At 37.9% G+C, this 18,001-nt stretch overlaps 1 protein-coding gene across 4 annotated transcripts in view; it reads left to right on the top strand.

The window, feature by feature from the left end:
• Window positions 1-11,251, top strand: part of BLTP3B (bridge-like lipid transfer protein family member 3B) — a 52,868-nt gene extending 41,617 nt beyond the window's left edge. For all 4 annotated transcript variants that reach the window (XM_069000768.1, XM_069000777.1, XM_069000785.1 and 1 more), the window contains 4 exons: window positions 3,211-3,467; window positions 5,650-5,758; window positions 8,355-8,524; window positions 9,220-11,251. In XM_069000768.1, coding sequence (XP_068856869.1) covers window positions 3,211-3,467; window positions 5,650-5,758; window positions 8,355-8,524; window positions 9,220-9,345 — 662 coding nt within the window. In that variant the 3' untranslated portion in view covers window positions 9,346-11,251. The remainder of the gene's footprint in view (window positions 1-3,210; window positions 3,468-5,649; window positions 5,759-8,354; window positions 8,525-9,219) is intronic.
• Window positions 11,252-18,001: the final 6,750 nt, after the last annotated feature.

The raw sequence follows: 18,001 nt of genomic DNA, 5'->3' as shown, positions 1-18,001 counted from the left end.
GTTTTTGGGGTTTTTTAAGCTTGATACAAAGAGTGTAGTTTCATGCCAGATATTTGCACAACTTGATCAATCAGTGTCTTGTCAGAGCTGTTCTTGGCCGTGAGTACAATATATACATTCTTTGCCAGAAAACTGAGTTCTCATAGGGTGAGGTTTCTTCCTTGGCATGATGTTTTGGCATGGAAGTTCATGCCACAGTCTGCTTTGCTCCTCTCTGCCAGCCTTCTACGTGGATAGCTGGATGTAAGCTCTGTTGCACTGTGGGATTTTTGGGGCAGATCCCTGATGCACCTGCATCTGGTTCAGCTCCTTTCCCAGGAAATAGCTATAGCAGCTGTTGGCTGCCATTTTGTATTCCAACCTTCTATCAGCATGGATTTTGTTCAGGAGGTGCTTCAGCTTCAGAGGTGGTACAGCCTTTGATGCCCTGGCTAAAGAATCTATTTACTGGTAAGCTGAGCATTGCCAGCAGCTGCTGCCTGAGCAGCTGTTGCATGATTCAAGCATCTGAGGGCAAGGAAGAGGTCCAGCAGGGAGGACTCATGACTGACCTTCAGTTCATACAGCAGGCAAATTGATTTCTGGTTATCTGCCATATCCTCTGTAAAAGCCAGAGGGAGTAAATAATATGAACATGCCACCTTCCTGCTCTTGTGTGTATCTACAACTAGAACCTGTTTCCTCTGGTAATGATAATGCTTCTCAGCTGGTAATGAGAGGCTTGTGCACTGTCTGATTATTTCATGGACGAAAAGGTTATAACATGATTGGGATCTCCAAATACTTCCACTTGGTATCTCTTCCTTTCTCTTTCTGGTGGGTACCTGAATGGGTGAGGCAATGACACTTTTTTTGGTTTTTTGTGCATTGCTGGTTACTCCCATTCTGTGATGTACATCTTCTGTCTGCTGATCTTTTCTTCTCTCTGCCATAGAGCTGTGATTTCTGTACTGTCAGGAACATTCTGCAGCTGTTGCTGCTCCCCATCTCCCATATTCATTTCTGTTAGAAGAACAAAGGGAGAAAAAGTTTGGAAAAAGCTCAAGAATCAGATCAAAAGAGACTATTTGAGTTAACAGTAATAAAATTCAACTAAAAGAACAAGTGAGCAAATGTGTATGATAATATCCCAATAAAAGCAACCTCCCCCTTCAAGACCTTTCATAAAACTTTCTCAAGTGCTGCATTAACAATTGTAACCAGTAACCTGACGAACCATTCAAAGCAGTGAATACTCAAGTTGTAATTACAGTCTACAAGGTGTTCTGGATGAAAATAACTATTTAAAGCCTACTATACTGTTAATTCAGTAGATGTAGAAAGGGAAAAATGTGGCTAAAAGCTGGACTGAGTTGAGGACAACATGGCAGCTGTGCAGTTCCCTGCAAGGCTGGATGCAGGACTGCAGCTTTATCAGATCTTGCCTGGCAGCAAAACCAAAAGAAGGTGGGGATGGAGTATAGCAGAGGTATTGTGGGAGGGCTGTGCTTTTATTGAGATCTTACCATGCTTGACATGCTTGTGAGAAGGCAACAGCAGTTCACAGCAGCTTCCAAATTGTTTAATGCAATTTTTACTCCATCTTCCCATGATGCTGCCCCTTTCAGGTATCTGCAAGGTAACTAAAATTGACTCAAATCTGAGACTGATTGCATGGTCTTTTCCTCTGCTCTTTTTCTATACTTTGGATTCTTCTAGCAATAATGCAGGTACTCTCTTCTGTTGCAGAAATAATTAGGGCACCTACTGCTTATTTCTTTATCTATATGTGTGAGAAGTGTATGGATCCTTGAGGAAAACGAAGTTTCCCAAACCAGTTGCAGAGATTCATTGAATAGAGTGGTCATTGTACCTCTGTCTGGAGAGTTTCCCTTCTTCTCCTGGGCTGCTGGTAGTCTATTCACTTCTGTCTGGAGTGAGCCTAAAAAGATCGCTAATACCTGATACGTGCAGTATGGTTTTGGTTGGTTGCTTTGTTTTTGGGGTGGGTTTTTGAGGCAAAAGGGATTATGAGATTTAGCACTTCTTAAACATTGGAAAGATTGAAGGATGGAGTCATGGCTGTTGGTGTTGTGGAAACTTCTATTCACAGAGGTAACAAAGGGAGAGATTCTGGTTCACAGCAGAGGCTGAAGATTCTCATGTTCATGTTGCCATTGGTCTTTGTCAGCCCAGATCAACAGTCCATACACCCTGAGTCTAGTGCCAGTAGATAAGCGTGTAAGTCCTGGCTCTGCTGCTGTGCCAGGTCATCCGTGAACTGGCACACTATACAGGAAGGGGAACCCAATTAATGTAGATAGGAAAGCAAATCACTTAGTCAGGTTGCTGTAGCTCCAGGCAGTGTCTGTGGCATGATGAATTGACATAACTCAGTTGATTTTTCCTGAGTTTCTTTCTTGAGGTATCTTTCAAGTTTAAATGCTTGTTTTTTCTATAGTTACTGTGATTATGCTTCTTGTCATAGAGATAATTTCTGTAGGTCAGCTGTCATAGTGATGAGATGACTTGAGAATTCCATGGGGATAACTATTTAGTACCAGAAATGGATACTACTGACCCCCCCCATCTGGTTACCTTAAATTTTTATTTTAGTTTACTTTAGTTTATTATGGTTTTTAGAACTTTTTTAGTTGAATGTTGCAGTTGTCTTTACTGATTAAAGACACTGAAATTAGCAAGAAAGTGCCAGAGTTTTTTTAAGGTTCAAGTCTGTTGCCACTCAAGTAATGCATGTGTGGCCATACTTTCTATCTTACTGCATTGCTATTTATGTTTCCTAAGTCAGGAAGTTCAGCCTTTCCAAGAAAATACCTGTTCTCCTGAGAGAGTGAAGTGACTTCAATGTTTTTCTGAATTGAAATGTAAGAACTTAGTGGAAGAGTATGCAAAACAATTGGTTTTCCATTGTCAAGGTACCAAGGAAACACAAACTTTTTTTGTGGATGGTGATACTTCTGAATTGTCGTTTCTCTTGTCACAATGAGGTACTAGTCCTTAAATGTACTTTTTATTTTTGTACTTTGAAGTGATATACTTAGAAATTTGCTCTGAAGTTCTGTATTTGCAACACTGCCTTTTATGAATAATAGCTATATGGTACTTTATGGAAAATCTGTTGGACAATAGAGGCAGAAATAATTACATCATAATTGTTTTTTTTTGTACACTGCAAAATTTTAATGCAAATTTGTTTTCTTTTTGCAACAGGTTCTGACAGTAAATCTGTGGCTGGACCTGTTAATTCATCACCTGAGATTAGTTTGAGATGGGAAAGCGGGCCTAGTGCTGTTGTACATTCCCTGCTAGCTGTAAAAAATGGGTTTCTTCAGTGTCATGTGGAGAACTTCAGTGCTGAATTTCTAACATCTTCTCTCACAAACATTCAACATTTTCTAGAAGATGAAACTGTCGCAGAAGTGATGCCTATGAAGATAAAAGTTTCTAATGCAAGGATTAATTTAAAAGTATGTTAACAATGAGATACTTGGCTGCTCTAAAAAAAAAATTGTGTTCTCGTTTCTTTGATGATAAACTACTAATCTAGATACAGTTAACTTCAAAGAAACTGCTATCATACTCTGAAAGGTCTTTAGATAACACTAAAACAATTTTAAAATCCATAGATTTGGTTAGCTCTGTGGTATGCCTGGAGGGGAATTATCTGCATGGCCAAGTTATTTGTATGAATTAATATTTTATACTTTTTCCTCCTCTCCCAAATCTCTCTTGTAGGAGGACAGTGTCTGGGAATTTTATACGTAAGGTATATCAAGCTTCTAGAGGCACAGTGTGGGTTTTTCTGGTTGGGCTTTTTTGCCTAGCAAAGTATATGGTTTTCTAATTACAAACCATGGATTTTAAAGGTTATTTCTCTCTCCTAGTTGGAGGATAGTTCTTGCAATGAAAATTCTGTGCGAAGGAAAAAAAGTTATGGAATTCCAGTACAAACCACTTGAATACTGTTTCTTACAACCCAAGTTTCATGTTCTGCTCTACCTAGAAACAGATACTAAACTATGCAAGCATTTTTCAGCACCATATCTTAAAATAGTAACATTAAGAGGACACTTCTGCTCAAGTCTCTTAGGGGATTTTCTTTCAGACATTTGAAGAAGATGGTGAGTTCTGTGCTGCACAACCACTGAATATAAAGATAAGGACACTTTTTTGAGGGGTGTAGAACAACAGAAAAACAAACAAACATAAAAATAATTATTACATTGCTTTGGACAGTAATAATCACCCACATAAACTTTGAACAAGGTGAGGACTGGAATACCAGCTCCAGTTCTACATCTGGGGCTAAGGTCTTGATTCTGCCAAGATTATTATTGACTGGAAAGGCAATTGTTTTGTGTTCTACTCAAAATGCATCAGTTTTCCTTCCTCAGTGATACAGCCCTTCCAGCCCCTGAGGATCTTTGGGCATCCTTTTAGAACTGTTTCTCCTTTACAGGATTAGCACAAGCATTTTCCTTAAGACCTGTGGATCTATTGCTTAGATTTCAGTGGATTACAAACATGAATGCCCAAATGCAAATAGCAAAGTCTTAACATACAGTCATTTGCATTTAGAACCAGGATTGTGCTGGTTTATTGGCAAGAAGGCAGACTTAGGCAAAATGTTGAGAAAGCAGCTGCTTGAGATGGGGAATGTACATTAATAAACTGGCAACAAGATTCTGCTTGGCAGCAAAAGCACCAAAGTGCTCACTCAGCAGTGCACACAAGTCATGGTGAAGTTACTTATGGTTGACAAACTGCAAATTTGACATAGAGATGATTAATTTCTGTAGAGTTGTTGGGTATTATAGCGTGAGAGGATATGGTTCAAATGTATGCTGCATTGCCTATTCAATGCAGTATGTTCTTTTATTTCTTCTGCATGAGACTTGATGCAGTGTGTTTCATGGCAAGGGAGGAATTTAAGAAATATTATTTTATTGTTTGCATTTTCTGGTGCAGTCTCAATGCTGTTTCAAGAAACTTTGGAAGCTATATCTCAACAGCTTTCTTGGTACACGTTTAATGCTGATATGTATAGTTTCTGATTATACTGGCTGCGTTATTCTGTTTGACAGGGATAATGAACTATAAAGACTTCCTGGAGAGTCCCCAAAGAAGTAATTTGTGAAGTTTCTCTTCTGTTGAGTACAGTAATGTAACTAAACTGCAGCTGGTGTCATCCCAAACTAAATTCTAAAAAGACAAAATCTACTCAAGAATGATAGCTATACCCATTCAATCTTTAAATAGTTCAAGGGAGAATCAGATACTATATAGTACAGGCTTCTTATCTGTGACTCGGGGAGCTCCTGAGCTAACAAATGTCTTGGGTTGGGGTATAGTCTTACTGAGATGTCTGTAAAAACACTTCTCAAAGTATTTTAGTCGGACTGTATATTGAGTTCAGCAGACTTACTCCACAGATAATTTTGAGCCTTTAATACGATCCCTGGGGGAAAAAAATGGAGCCAAAGTTTAGTGGAGATCCCATTAGAAAATTATGCTCTGTAACATTCCCTTTCAAGTTTCATTAAATCCACTTATGTTTAAATGAACATTATCAATTTTGATCATTTAATTTTAACAATTATCTATTTTGATTTCCTGGTAAACTCATTTTTGATTATATGTATTTTTTAGGATGACAGTCCACGTGAAAATCTCAAGGCATCGGAGCTGGTACCCATAAAACTGCATATTGACATACTCTGGATAGAAAGAAATGATGATGGCACTTTTCTCATTAGAGGTCTGTATGTTCCTCCACCTTGATATCTCAATTCTATAATCCTATTGTTTTTTCCTTTGTGCATGTATGTGACTAATTATGAAAAGATAACTGATGATAATTTGTGGAAGGTGTGTTGCCATATACCTTAATTCTAAGTATAGTCACAAAGAGGAAGACTACCTTTTTGAATAGTGTATTGGCTGTGATAACCCACAGTTGAATCGACCTGAGAGAAATAAAAATATGCTTATAATGTCATCAGGGTATGCTTCATCAGTGCATATCACTTCATCATTGTAAGTTTAAGGTCCCTTTGTTGCTACAAAGCAAACAAAAAAATTGCCTTTCTTTACAGAAAGATACCAAGGTGGTTACTGTCTTTGTTGTTTTGTGTTACAGGTAGTAGTAGAAACTACTGTAAAACAAAAAACTATTTAAGAAGTAGCAATTTCCAGTTCTGTGTATCACACCGCTGTCCTGGCAGCTCAGGGCTGGATTGCATTGAGACTTGCATTTCGAACAGTGATTTAACTTTGTATTTTTCATGAAGCATATATGTGTGCTTAGAGGGGTTTTTTTACATGCATGGGCAAGTACAGAATACTCGTAACAAGGCAATACATACAGAGCTGAAACTTCACTGTTGCCTTTCACAGATACGTCAAAGAATCATAGTCTAGGTTGGAGGGAGCCTCTAAAGGTCATCTGGTCCTGCTCCTACTTCCTACTCAAAGCAGGGGCAGATTAGATAAAATCGCTCAGTGGTGTCTGGGCAAGTTCTGAGCATCAAAAAGACAATACCACAACCTGCTATAAATAATCTGTCCCAGTGTTTGGCCACTCTTGTGATTAATTTTTTTGATCATGTGTAGTTGGAATTCCCGTTTTTTCCAGCTTGTGTCTACTGCCTCCTGTCCTGCCATCTCAAGACAGAGGTGCTTGATAGCTTGCCAGGCACCTCAGGCACATCTGGTCCATCTTCTCCATACGCTACCACTAGGCAGGCAAAGGTGGCATTAAGATCACCCTACAGGCTTCTCATCTTCAGATTTGACAAGTGAATCTCACTCAGCCCCTCATTTGTACATCATGTGCTCTTGGCCACAATTATCTTGGTAGTCCCCTCCTGTCAGTATCTTTCTCACACATGGGAATCCAAAACTAGATGCAGTATTCTAGATATGGTCTCACTGGTGCTGAGTAGTGGGGAATAACAACTTCCCTCACCTTGCTAGCTATATGCTTGCCAGTACAGCCTGTATGTCCCTGGTTTTTGCTGTCAGAGCTCACTGCTGACTCATGATAAATCCTGTTGACCGAGGCCTAGAGGTCATTTCCTGCAATGTTGCTTTCTGTCTAGTTGGTCCCCAACCTGTAGCAGAGCAAGAGGTTATTGACTCCCTGCTATGGGACTTCACATTGGCTTCAGCTGAACTTCATGAGGCTCCAGTCAGTCTGTCTCTCCAGCCCATCAACTTTCCTCTGAAAAACAGCTATTTTTCTTTTCTTTTTTGAAACCCATCAGTGTGTCAGTCACCCACCCTTCAATTTGGTGGAGTTCACAAAACTGCAGAGGGTGCACCCACCCTTTCATCCAGATCCTGGATATGTTAATCCAGCAATAAGCAATGTATTATATGACTTTAGAGGCTGCAGGATGATCTTAATGCCCCCTTCATCCACCTGATGGGAAGGTAGAGCAAGGATGGACCAGACGTTTCAGAGGTATGCTGTGGCATGATTAATTTATTCATGTTATCTAATGCATTGTTTGAGTTAAAGACGTTCAATGCATTTTGGTCATCTTTTTATACTAAACGTTGAAAATTCAGTAATGTAGTGAGAAAACACATAATTTTAAGGTTTCTTTCAGTTCATATTTTTTCCCTTTTGCTGAAGTGCTTTGATCCCTATTCTTTTCTTGGACTGCTCATGTACAGTGACTTCAAAGGCGCAGGTCAAATGCCATCTGCACTGCAGTGGTAAGTGTCTGCAGTGCTACATCTTTTGAGTCCTTGTGTGTGTAGTGAGAAGAGGGGGTAATGAACAAAAAATCCTTGTTTAGAAGGAAATGCTTAAAAGACAAAAAAAGCACAAGAGTATTTTTTAGACCATGACCCTCACTTTTCCCCTTGACGTACAACAGCATATTTTAACAGATGTTACAGTGCACTTCAGTTATAAATGCTAGAAAGTTTCTTTAATGCCAAGTAATTAAAGCTATTTTCTAATTTAAAAACTTGGTCCTGCAGGTTTATCTCACTGTGTCTTTGAATGTAAATGTAGTCTTCAGAGAACCTGGAGACAGTATGTTAATAGCAATGTTAATAGTTCCCAAATTTCTGATTATTTAGAGTGCATATTCTGTGGTGATGATATGGGTCGGTATAAAAATGTGTTTATTTTCTTCAGGCTGAAAGTTACATGTTGTTTCTTTCTTCCTCTAAAAGGTTGAGTTTTAATTAAATTTTATTCTTAAATTTGATTTTGAGAGGTGAATATAAATGTACTTAGTATTATATTTGGTGTAGGTGGGTTTAATTTTTTAGTGATAAGAATAAAGCTTAAAAATTTTTTTTTGACAAAACCCCTGCACACTATTTCTGTGATATAGACAATCAAAAATTAAATGATGTGTCAAAGATGAAGAATTCAAGCGGTACATTGCAGCAAGCAGTGGGATCTGTTGAACGTAAAACACAGGACCAAGCCACGCAGACTACTTGTGAAACTCCCAGACCTTCTAAATCAAGCAGGGATTCAGCTGACTTCCTTAAAAATGAGGTATTAAGAACTGATTTTGACTTCACCTTGCCCACTCAAAATTATGTTACAGTCATTATTAATCATAATTGTAAGGCTATCTGGGGGTGGGCCTGGGATATACTTCTGTTTAGAAATCTTTTTGAGATGGAAAATATGGATTGTGGATATTAAAGTATGGTTCAGCAATTAATTACTGCTTTCTATATGGTGTATTAATACACTGCACACTGATTCTTTTCCTTTACATCAGAGGGAGTTTTATGAGGGAATTTTCTTCTCCCCATCTCCCTCATCCCTGTACAACACAGCTGCCAAAGACAAGGGACTTGGCTGTTTAGTCAGACCCTTACTATCTATCAGTCATACCCAGATTTTGAATGGATGAGGACAGAACTCACACATCAATTTGGCTGTTTTTCCCACTGGGTAAGAATCTGTTCCTCAAGCTTAGAAGCTTGGGTCATTTCCATTCCATTCCAGAATGGAAATGGTATAGCTAAAACACTGGCTATCCCACTTTTTGAGCTAATGGCATCAGCTCTCTCCATGTTCTACACTCACTGACTGAGAATCAGTTACAATTGACTCAGCCTCAACAAACCTCTGCCCAGCAATGAATGGGAGCGTTTGGTATTTTAAAAGTTACTTTAATGGAAAAAGTTGTCAGTATGCAAGGATACTAATAGCTTTGTTTTCTAACCTAATCATTTCAGCTTATTGAAGAAAATGAATGTCTCAAACAGGAACTAGCCAAAGCCAAAATGGCTCTTGCTGAGGTCCAAATGGAAAAAGACGCCCTGCTTCATCGCATGAAGAAGATGAATGTTGATCATCAGTAGGACAGTGTTCTGTTGGTGCAAGGCATCATCATCGTAACTGCAGGTGGTGGTGGCACCTAAAATACTGTCTGCAAATCACTTGAAAATGCGGTTATTTTTTTGCTTACAAAGTTTTCTCATTACAAAAAAACAATGTTTGTGAACCAGGTACTATTCTGAAATTATCATTAAACATTGTAACTTTTTGCAGCCCATTTTAAACTGAAATGACTTTGGAAAAGTCAGTTTATACTGTACTTTATTAATTTACTGAGGAAAAAATAATTTCATCTACTTCTAATATTATCAAAGGAAATGTTATTTTTAAAATGTTTTCTGAAAAGTGGGTGGTTCAGCAATGAAAGAAGGTGCCTGGGTGCATAACAGAGTCCATGTATGATGCCTCACTAACAAAGTGTACCTCTCTTTGTTAAGGTTATGTTGTTTGTTTGTTGCCAGAAGATACCTATACAAGAGGTTACATTTGCACTATGATGATAGAGGCTAGATCCTCTAGAATAGTATAGCTACTGAAAATAAAAATACCAGCCCTAAAATGGCCCTAAATTCAGCGTAATTTGCCCCGAGAGGATTTTAAGTATAATCCTCTGGTGCTATAGAGTTCCATATATCTTTTCCATATGCACTCCTAAAATAATACAGTAAATGCTGGAGAATTTAAGAGGGCATACTACTGGGCTTTCCTTCTCCATGAAGGTCCACTGTAGCTGTACAGCTGATGTAATTTAGACATTCACACCTTGTTTTTCCTCTCTCTGTGAAAAGGATGCAGGCCTGCTATAGGATCTGGCCCTTTGTGACAGGTGAGCTTTGAGCCATTTTGCATGCATGTCTGATTCCTGCACAATTCATCAGACATGCCCACGGATTTGGTTCAGTGTGTTTAAATAACTAATGTCAGTGCTTGTGAGGGGGAAAAATCCTACTGGGATTCATTAGTTGTATATTGCTTTTTTTTTTCATAAAAAAGCTGTAGAGAGAGAATCACTTAATTACCCAATGAAATTGTGAGATTACATGAAATGTAATTATACAGTTTAAATTACGGGTGATTTGTACAAATTGAACAATAATTTTCAGCTAAAAACTGGTACAGATGAATAAGTAAAAAAGCACAACACTGTAAAATAGAGAATATAAGAGTGTGCTTCTAAACAAATTGGGAAACAACATACAAAACTGTACATGCCTGTAAGAGATTGTCTTTGCTAGAAGTAAAACTGACTGAATAATTTAACTAGTGACCTTGAATCTGACAAATGAGTATTTTCTAATTGCTACCACAATTGTTTCTGCTCCATGGGATGTTGGAGGGAAGTTCTGTTTGTAGATAAGCAAACAAATCTCAAAAAGTACTTAGTATCCTGTGGTTTGACTTTGCATATTCAGGTTGTCAAACTAGTATTAATTAAAATGGTTTTGGAGCACACGTAATTTGCACTGCTGAAAATAGTTATTGAAAGTGTAGAGTTTAATCAAGAACTCTATGGAAGAACTGGTTCAGGCACTATTTTAAAGCCTGCCTTATGAAACCTTAGTTGAAACTTTTCTTAATGCCCATGGAAATTTTTATTTTATTATTCTGAATTAGATGAAAAAATATACACACAATGTTTCTATTAGAGAAGTGAAATATTTGTATTTCAATAGTTATATAAGACAACACAGTATTAAATATGAGTGGTGCAATTTCACATAAATATAATGTCAGATTCAGGAGAGGAGTTCTCCATTGGTTTAATTCTGGTTGGTACTATTAAAGTAATTCTTATTTGGTTTATTCTTGCCAAGATCTAGTTGGAATTATTCTGAAGAAAGGAATGTATAGAGTGCTTAGTAGCATGTTGCTAGAATATTACATTGAGAATTGTCTAATTTTTAAAAAGAAATAAATAGCAATATCAAATGCCTGTCTTCTTTACTGCCTAAGCTAAAACCTGCTTTTTTGAGAAAAACCAATCGCAAATCAAACCCATAATAACAGCCCAGACTAGGCCTTCTGAGAAGAGTTGTTGAAATTCAGGGTATCACTTCCTAGCACTTCTTTATAACTGAATACATTTCTGCTTCATGGCCTTTTTACAGTAATAAGCATCACCTGTGGACAGTTCAGAGGAGATGGGTGTGCTTGGTTGTGAGCTTGACAATACTGAGAGTAATTGTACTACAGCATTCTGAAATGTGTTTGGCCATTGAAAAAAACTGCAGAGAGAGAGTGTTAACTTAATGTTTGAAACTGCAAAGTTAAACTAAGCTCTTATAGGTTATACTAAGCATAGTTACGAAAAGCCTCAGAATTAAAAAAAAAAGAGCTTAATTCATCTTCAAGGCTCTGTTAGTCTTTATAACCTCCTAGACAGGAAGTTTGTACTATCAGTAGAGCCTCTTGCTTTTATTCTGCAAAGAACTAAATGGAAGATAGTTTGGAGAATTTCAGTGTATACAGAAAACTGACTCCCGAAGTCCGGTAGGAAAACTTTTACCATGTTTTATTTTACATTTTTAATGGAAATTTAAACTGGTCTACAGTTTAGCTTAACACTCTTCATCTTGTGTAGAAATGCTGGTTTAATGTCTAATGAAACTTTCACATCAGTTCACCCTAAAGAGGCTGTGCCCTTCCCCAGGCTCCATCACTGAATCTTTCTGACATGTGCTGTTCCAGTTCTCACTGCAACTCTAGCTTTGTTGGTAAGCACCAGCTTTAAATCAATATTCTGGGGCCTTACAGTATTACTTATAAAAGTCCTGTTGGAGAGGGAGTTTTGTAGAGACCATACCTGCTCCAGCCCCTTCTGCCTAAGTCTTTTATTTCCCAGTTCCAATAGCCATGTCTGTTTGTACACTGTCTCCCTTAGGAAATTACTTGGGAGTCTTAAACTAGGATCATAAGTGATCTCTAAAGGATAACTGCTAGCTGCAGAAAGGTTCCTATGTCTGCCATGATAATGGTTATCTTTATTAAAAATAATTTTATAATAAATGTAAGGCGAATGTGATAGATCAAGCATCTACAATTCCAAGAGTACAAAATGTATTTGAGTACTGCAGAAGCAAACTCCCCACGGTGACCAGATTTCAGGTAAGTAATGATGGACACAATGGTTTCTATATAGAAAAATGTGCTCACATTGGTCCAGTTCTTAAAACATTCATCACAAAATGCTTGAAGAAGATTTTCAGCTCACTGTTGCCATCTGCACATTTTAGAGAGTACATCGGATTCCAGTTCAGCTGTTGATGTAAGTGAATGTCTTTTTATCTGTTGTAGGAACAGAACATCACCTTGCTAATATGTTAAGTAGCAATTAAATTGTGGGCACTTGCTGTGAAATCCACCAATTCACCCCTCCCAGTAGGGAAATGAGTTTTTTGACAGCCCTGCAATACAACCTTATCTTTTTTTAATTCCGACCCATGCCACTTCACTTTTGCTGACTGGCTTTTGAATAGCAGCCCCATTTCCTGTGCCTCAGCAAAGATCCATGTCCTTGTGAACCCAGGGGCAGGCTTTGTAGTGCTGAAGCACGGCTCTCGTGCCGAGGCTAACGCGTGGCTTCCAGTGGTGCAGCACCGAGCAGCGTGCTCAGCTCGCTCTGCTGAGTTCTCTGGCAGTGCCCTCCTCATCTTAGGAACAACAGGAGACCTGAGAGCAGAAGCAGCACAAAGATGGTGCTAAACGGCATTAAGGGATGCAAAACTTGGATAGGAATAGTGGTCTTTGCTGGAGGAACAAGGCTTTGTTTCTCAATAAAATTAGGAAAAAGCATAAAGATTGCTGGTAAATAGAAGCTGTGTGTTTACAGTTGTTTACAGTTTTAGGTATTTTTAGCATGCTTATATAAAAACTTAAATCGTCTGATTTTAAGGTTTATGAAAGATATTTTTTATCACTTCAATATTTCAAGAACTTTTTGTAACTCACAGCTTCTCAGATACTGTAGAATGTCTTGCAAGTATGTCTCATGCTACTTGCTAGCTGAAACACATTTGCAGGAATTAAATCTTTAAAAATCAACTAAACTCTTGATAGTCTGTGTTCTCTCCCAAAATAAGGGGTAACTTCTGCATCCCAACAAGATGAATCTTTCAATTGCCACCTAATTAAAAAAGCAGATAATAACTTTTTTTAAAGGTAATTTTTTGGTTTTATCTGCCATTGCCTAAGCCACTCCTAAGCAGTTACATTAAAGTATCTGTAATTTATTATTTCTTCATTATCTCCTGCCTTTCTTTTTGTTCACTGTCTTTAGTATGAGTGGAAGTAGAATATACGTATTTCCTAAAGCTTTCCACCATGTAATCTCAGTATTAAATCTTACATAGTTTTAAGAATCTCTGAAAGCACTGTTTTGGAAGTAAAAATAAGATGTACTTATGCTGTATCTTCTGTGAGAGTAAGATGGCAGTGTGTGGAGCATAATGCATGAACTGGTTAATGCATTTTTCCTAGGACAGAGTATGTCTGAAACCACCATGATTTAATTTGAGTTGGATAATTGGTAAGTATTTTAAACATTTGACAGAGACACGAACAAATGAGCGCTTCAGAAGTGATAGTCTGAGGCAGTAAGTGCTGAATAAAGAGGCAGCCTCTATGCAACTTACCTGTGGAATAAATCTGCAAACCTCAATACACCACTACCACGGAAGGTGCACTGCCAGAAACAGCTCTGTCAGTGTAATTATATTGTTCTGGCAACCGTGGAGTTTTTGAGCACTGGAAAATCCTTTTGCGATGAGAATGACCATCTCGCAGTCCGTGAAGGTTATAGTATTTCAGCGATCAGAAAAGCCGCGCTGAGGTGCGGGTGTTTCAGCGGAGGTTGGGGTGCAGCCGCGCCGCCCCCGCTGAGCAGCGCTGCCGCCAGGTGGCGGTGCGGGAGCCATTCCGGGGGCACCACTCTGGGCAGTGTCAGCGTGCAGCCAGGCCTTCCATAAACTTCTCATGATCAGTTTCATAACATCACTTTAAATCTGACAGCTTGGGGTTTTTTTTCAAATTTAGATAGCTTAGCTTTGTTTATACTGCCTTCTTTATGGCATATGTTTTCCTCTTTAAGTAAATCACATGAACTGCCTAAATAGTGTCAGAAGAAAGATTTTCTTCCCCCTTTTAGCTTTAAATAAATTCCAAAAACTTATTTTCTCTACATAGTGTCCCTTTTATGGTAAGAATTTTCCAGAATTTTTGTGCTTCATCATTATCTCTTAAAAGTGTAGAATAAACTTTTCTTGTTTTCCCATCATTATATAGATTAAAAGCTCCACCTTGATATCAACAATTTATTTGTTCCATTTCCTTGCTAACTAGAAAAAACCCTCGTTTCTAATAAAAGGAGCATATAGAGAGGTTCCCTATGTTTCTTTGGGAATAACCAAATGTAATCCTTTAAAAAAGCTTACCTTACTCACCTTTGCCAGATGGTAATCTAGCACGACAGTTTATATTAACACTATAGTGTGTGGTAAGTGATCTGGAGTTATTTCTTTTTATATCCTGTTTGGCTATTCAAAAACTTACAGGCAGAATGACTAAGCAGAGAGAAAAGCAATTTATATAAAATTTACTGTAGGAATGGGGTCGCTTTATTTTTGTCAAATAGAGAAAATAGCATAGAAAGCAGCTGTCTCTTCATTCCTCTGGAATCTTAATGTAGTTTTTTCCTTCTGCTTATTTTTAATTCTGTTTCCAACAAGAGGCTGCAACTCAGGATAGGTACAAGGGAGAGTTTTTTAAGGTGTCATCCTGCAGTGCCACATACTAGAACATGTTGCAGAACGTGATAATATAATGGACACGAGCATGATCACAGCTGCTTACCTGAACTGAGTTTGATGTAGAAATGAGGTTTCTCTGTTCAAACTTAACAGGAAGATAGCAGGAAGTCTCCTGAAAAAACACTTCTTTCTAAAAATGAGATTTGCTCTTTCTGTAGTATTCACCAGACCTTTTTGAGTGTGTGTGTGTATATATATATACACACACACACACATATATATATATATACAAGAATACTTATACAACAGCTTTCTTAAAGAATTATAAAAAAAAAGTCACCCCCAGCATTTCATTTCCTATCCAGAAGTAATGTAAGAAATATGGTAAGTTGCAGTCAGTCATTGAGAAACTCTTTAAAGCAGTATCAGTGCTATTTTCTTTAACTGGATCCTAAATCTTCCCAAATCACTAACAGCTGGCAATGTAACTCATGGAAAACTACAAGTTAAGTTTCAAACTCATACTCATCTGAAGATATATCTGAAAGCAGTCATGACCTGAATGCTGTTGTTAAACCTTCCTTTGCAATTATCAGAAACATTTTCAGCTCATGCAACAGGAAAGTATTCCTTCAAAGTCACAATGTTAAGAAGATTTAAAAGACTCCTTGAAATGGGACTTGACAAAATATTTCAGCAGGCAAAGGCAACCTAGAGTTAATCTCTTTGGCCTTTTCATTATGCAAAACATGTCTGTTGTTTAGCTACTGTAAGTCAATGAGGAAAAAGGGGAGAGTTTGAAATAAGCATAGGGAAAACAATACACTAGAACAAATTCTGAGCACTTTATTCATGAGAACATCTTCCTATGTGGCTGAATAGCTTTCATCCTTAATGTCAGTGTGGCTGCCTTTAAGTCCACAGCTGCTGGAATCAAAAGGAATATTTTTACTTAGCAGCAAATAGTAATTTATAGGCAGTAACATATTTATTTTTTTCTTCTCCATCTGGTGATAAAACTCATATATGGAGCAACATCATACTGCATGTGTTAGCTAGCTATTAACTGACAAACATTGTCATAATCTCCCACTTTGCTGATGTCCTTTCATTTTAAGGATCCTTAGAAACTTCTTATGCCAATCAGGAGAACCTACATAAAGTGGGATTTATGAATAACAGGAAATTTAGTTATCAGATACTCGGTATCCAGTCTCACCCACTCTACCATTCCTGATACGCATGGGAAATGGGCCTGCCAGAGGAATCTGAGCCTGAAACACTGGAGGTGAAGTTACTGTGAGAACTTAACTGAAGCTGTGTGTAACTAAGAAAGGATGAGGCAGAGCTGTAGCACAAACACATCCTCGGCATGATGTACATTTTCACTACAACCACCCTAACAGGGTAATCTTCCCTGTGAGAAAGACAGGGTTGTATTATAGAAGGAAGTAGAAAAGAGAGACTGGGAGTTTCTATGAAAGGAAATTTAAAAATTGCAGCAAGAGAGAAATGCACAATAAACAGACAAACTGAATACTAATTAAATCAGGTGCTATGAACATTTAGTTACTGTATACACAACGTGCATTAGATTGTGTACATTACAAAATGTATCAAAGCATTCAAAATAACTGGAAAACATGGTTTTGTGTGAAAACAATCCTACCTGAAAAAAAAGAGATTTGGCTTCCACAGCAAATCTGTTGTTTCCTTGCTCAGATGGTGGTGGTGGTGAAATGTTTCAGTCTCTCCTCACGAGAAACAAGTGATAGGGCAAGAGGAAATGGCCTCAAGTGGCAGTAGGGGAGGTTTAGGTTCGATAATAGGAAAAATTTCTGGACCAAAAGGGTTGTCAAGCACTGGAACAGTCTGTCCAGGGTAGTGGTAGAGTCACCATCACTGAAGGTGTTTAAAAGACGTGTAGATGTGACACTTATGGACACAGTCCCGTGGTGGACTTGGCAGTGATGGGCCATTGGTTGGTCTTGATGTTAAAGGTCTTTTCCAACCTGAATATTTCTGTGTAAAGGGATTGGGCTAATGCAGGGTGGTGTCTTCACTGGGATATTGCTGAGAAAAGCATTCATTTGATGAAATACTAACATCAAAATAAAACTGGGCAGTTCCATATTTTAATATTTCAAATTTAAAAATGTTTTATTGAATCCTTAATATAAAAGGGCATGATGTGATAAGTAGTAGTGTCATAGAAGTTCATTAATTTGCCATTACAGAACCTATTTTCAAAAAACTACAGTGTGTGGCAGGTCCAGAGGTGTGAAAAGAGGAAACAAATGTAAGAAAACAGCAGTTATCAGATTTATGTGCCTTCAGAATTTTCCTACTTGAATTATTCATCCTACTTTAGTTATTCACCCAGCTTTATTGGAGGTAGATCTTTTAGCTCCAATTTGTTATATACTTAATTATTTGATTAAAGATTACTTTGCATTAATTATTGCATATTTTCCTAGGATTATGCCATATTTGCATATCCATAGCAGAGGGTGTCTCTGTACTTTCTATTCTCTTAATAGAATATGGAAATAGAACATCTATCACAAATAGCTGCACCAGTTTGCTTCCAATGTGAAAGAATGCAAAGATTAATTCCTAAATGTGTTTTTCTAAATCAGCACCAGATAGAAGAGTGTCTTGTATATGCTGGCATTCCTGTAGTCCTCTCTGCCACCTTTGCTACTGATGCTCTAGGGTAGGTCAGCACGCTATTGTGTTCATAAAACATTAATCTTACATGTGATAATTTCCTGTGCATGGTTCTTCCTCTGAGATCTTAGCTTTAACTTAGCTGCTGAAACAAAGTCAGAGCTTTTTGCCTGGGGTTGATAGTCACCTTCAGTTCAGATGAATAAGTGTAAATCAAATTAATTGGCTGGTTTAGCCACAGACTTCACCAATTATTTTTTTGGAC

This window comes from Aphelocoma coerulescens, chromosome 1A, assembly GCF_041296385.1.
Source record: "Aphelocoma coerulescens isolate FSJ_1873_10779 chromosome 1A, UR_Acoe_1.0, whole genome shotgun sequence".
Taxonomy (NCBI): domain Eukaryota; kingdom Metazoa; phylum Chordata; class Aves; order Passeriformes; family Corvidae; genus Aphelocoma; species Aphelocoma coerulescens.
The sequence above is the reverse complement of the archived record's forward strand: the minus strand, read 5'-3'. Positions and strand labels throughout refer to the sequence as shown.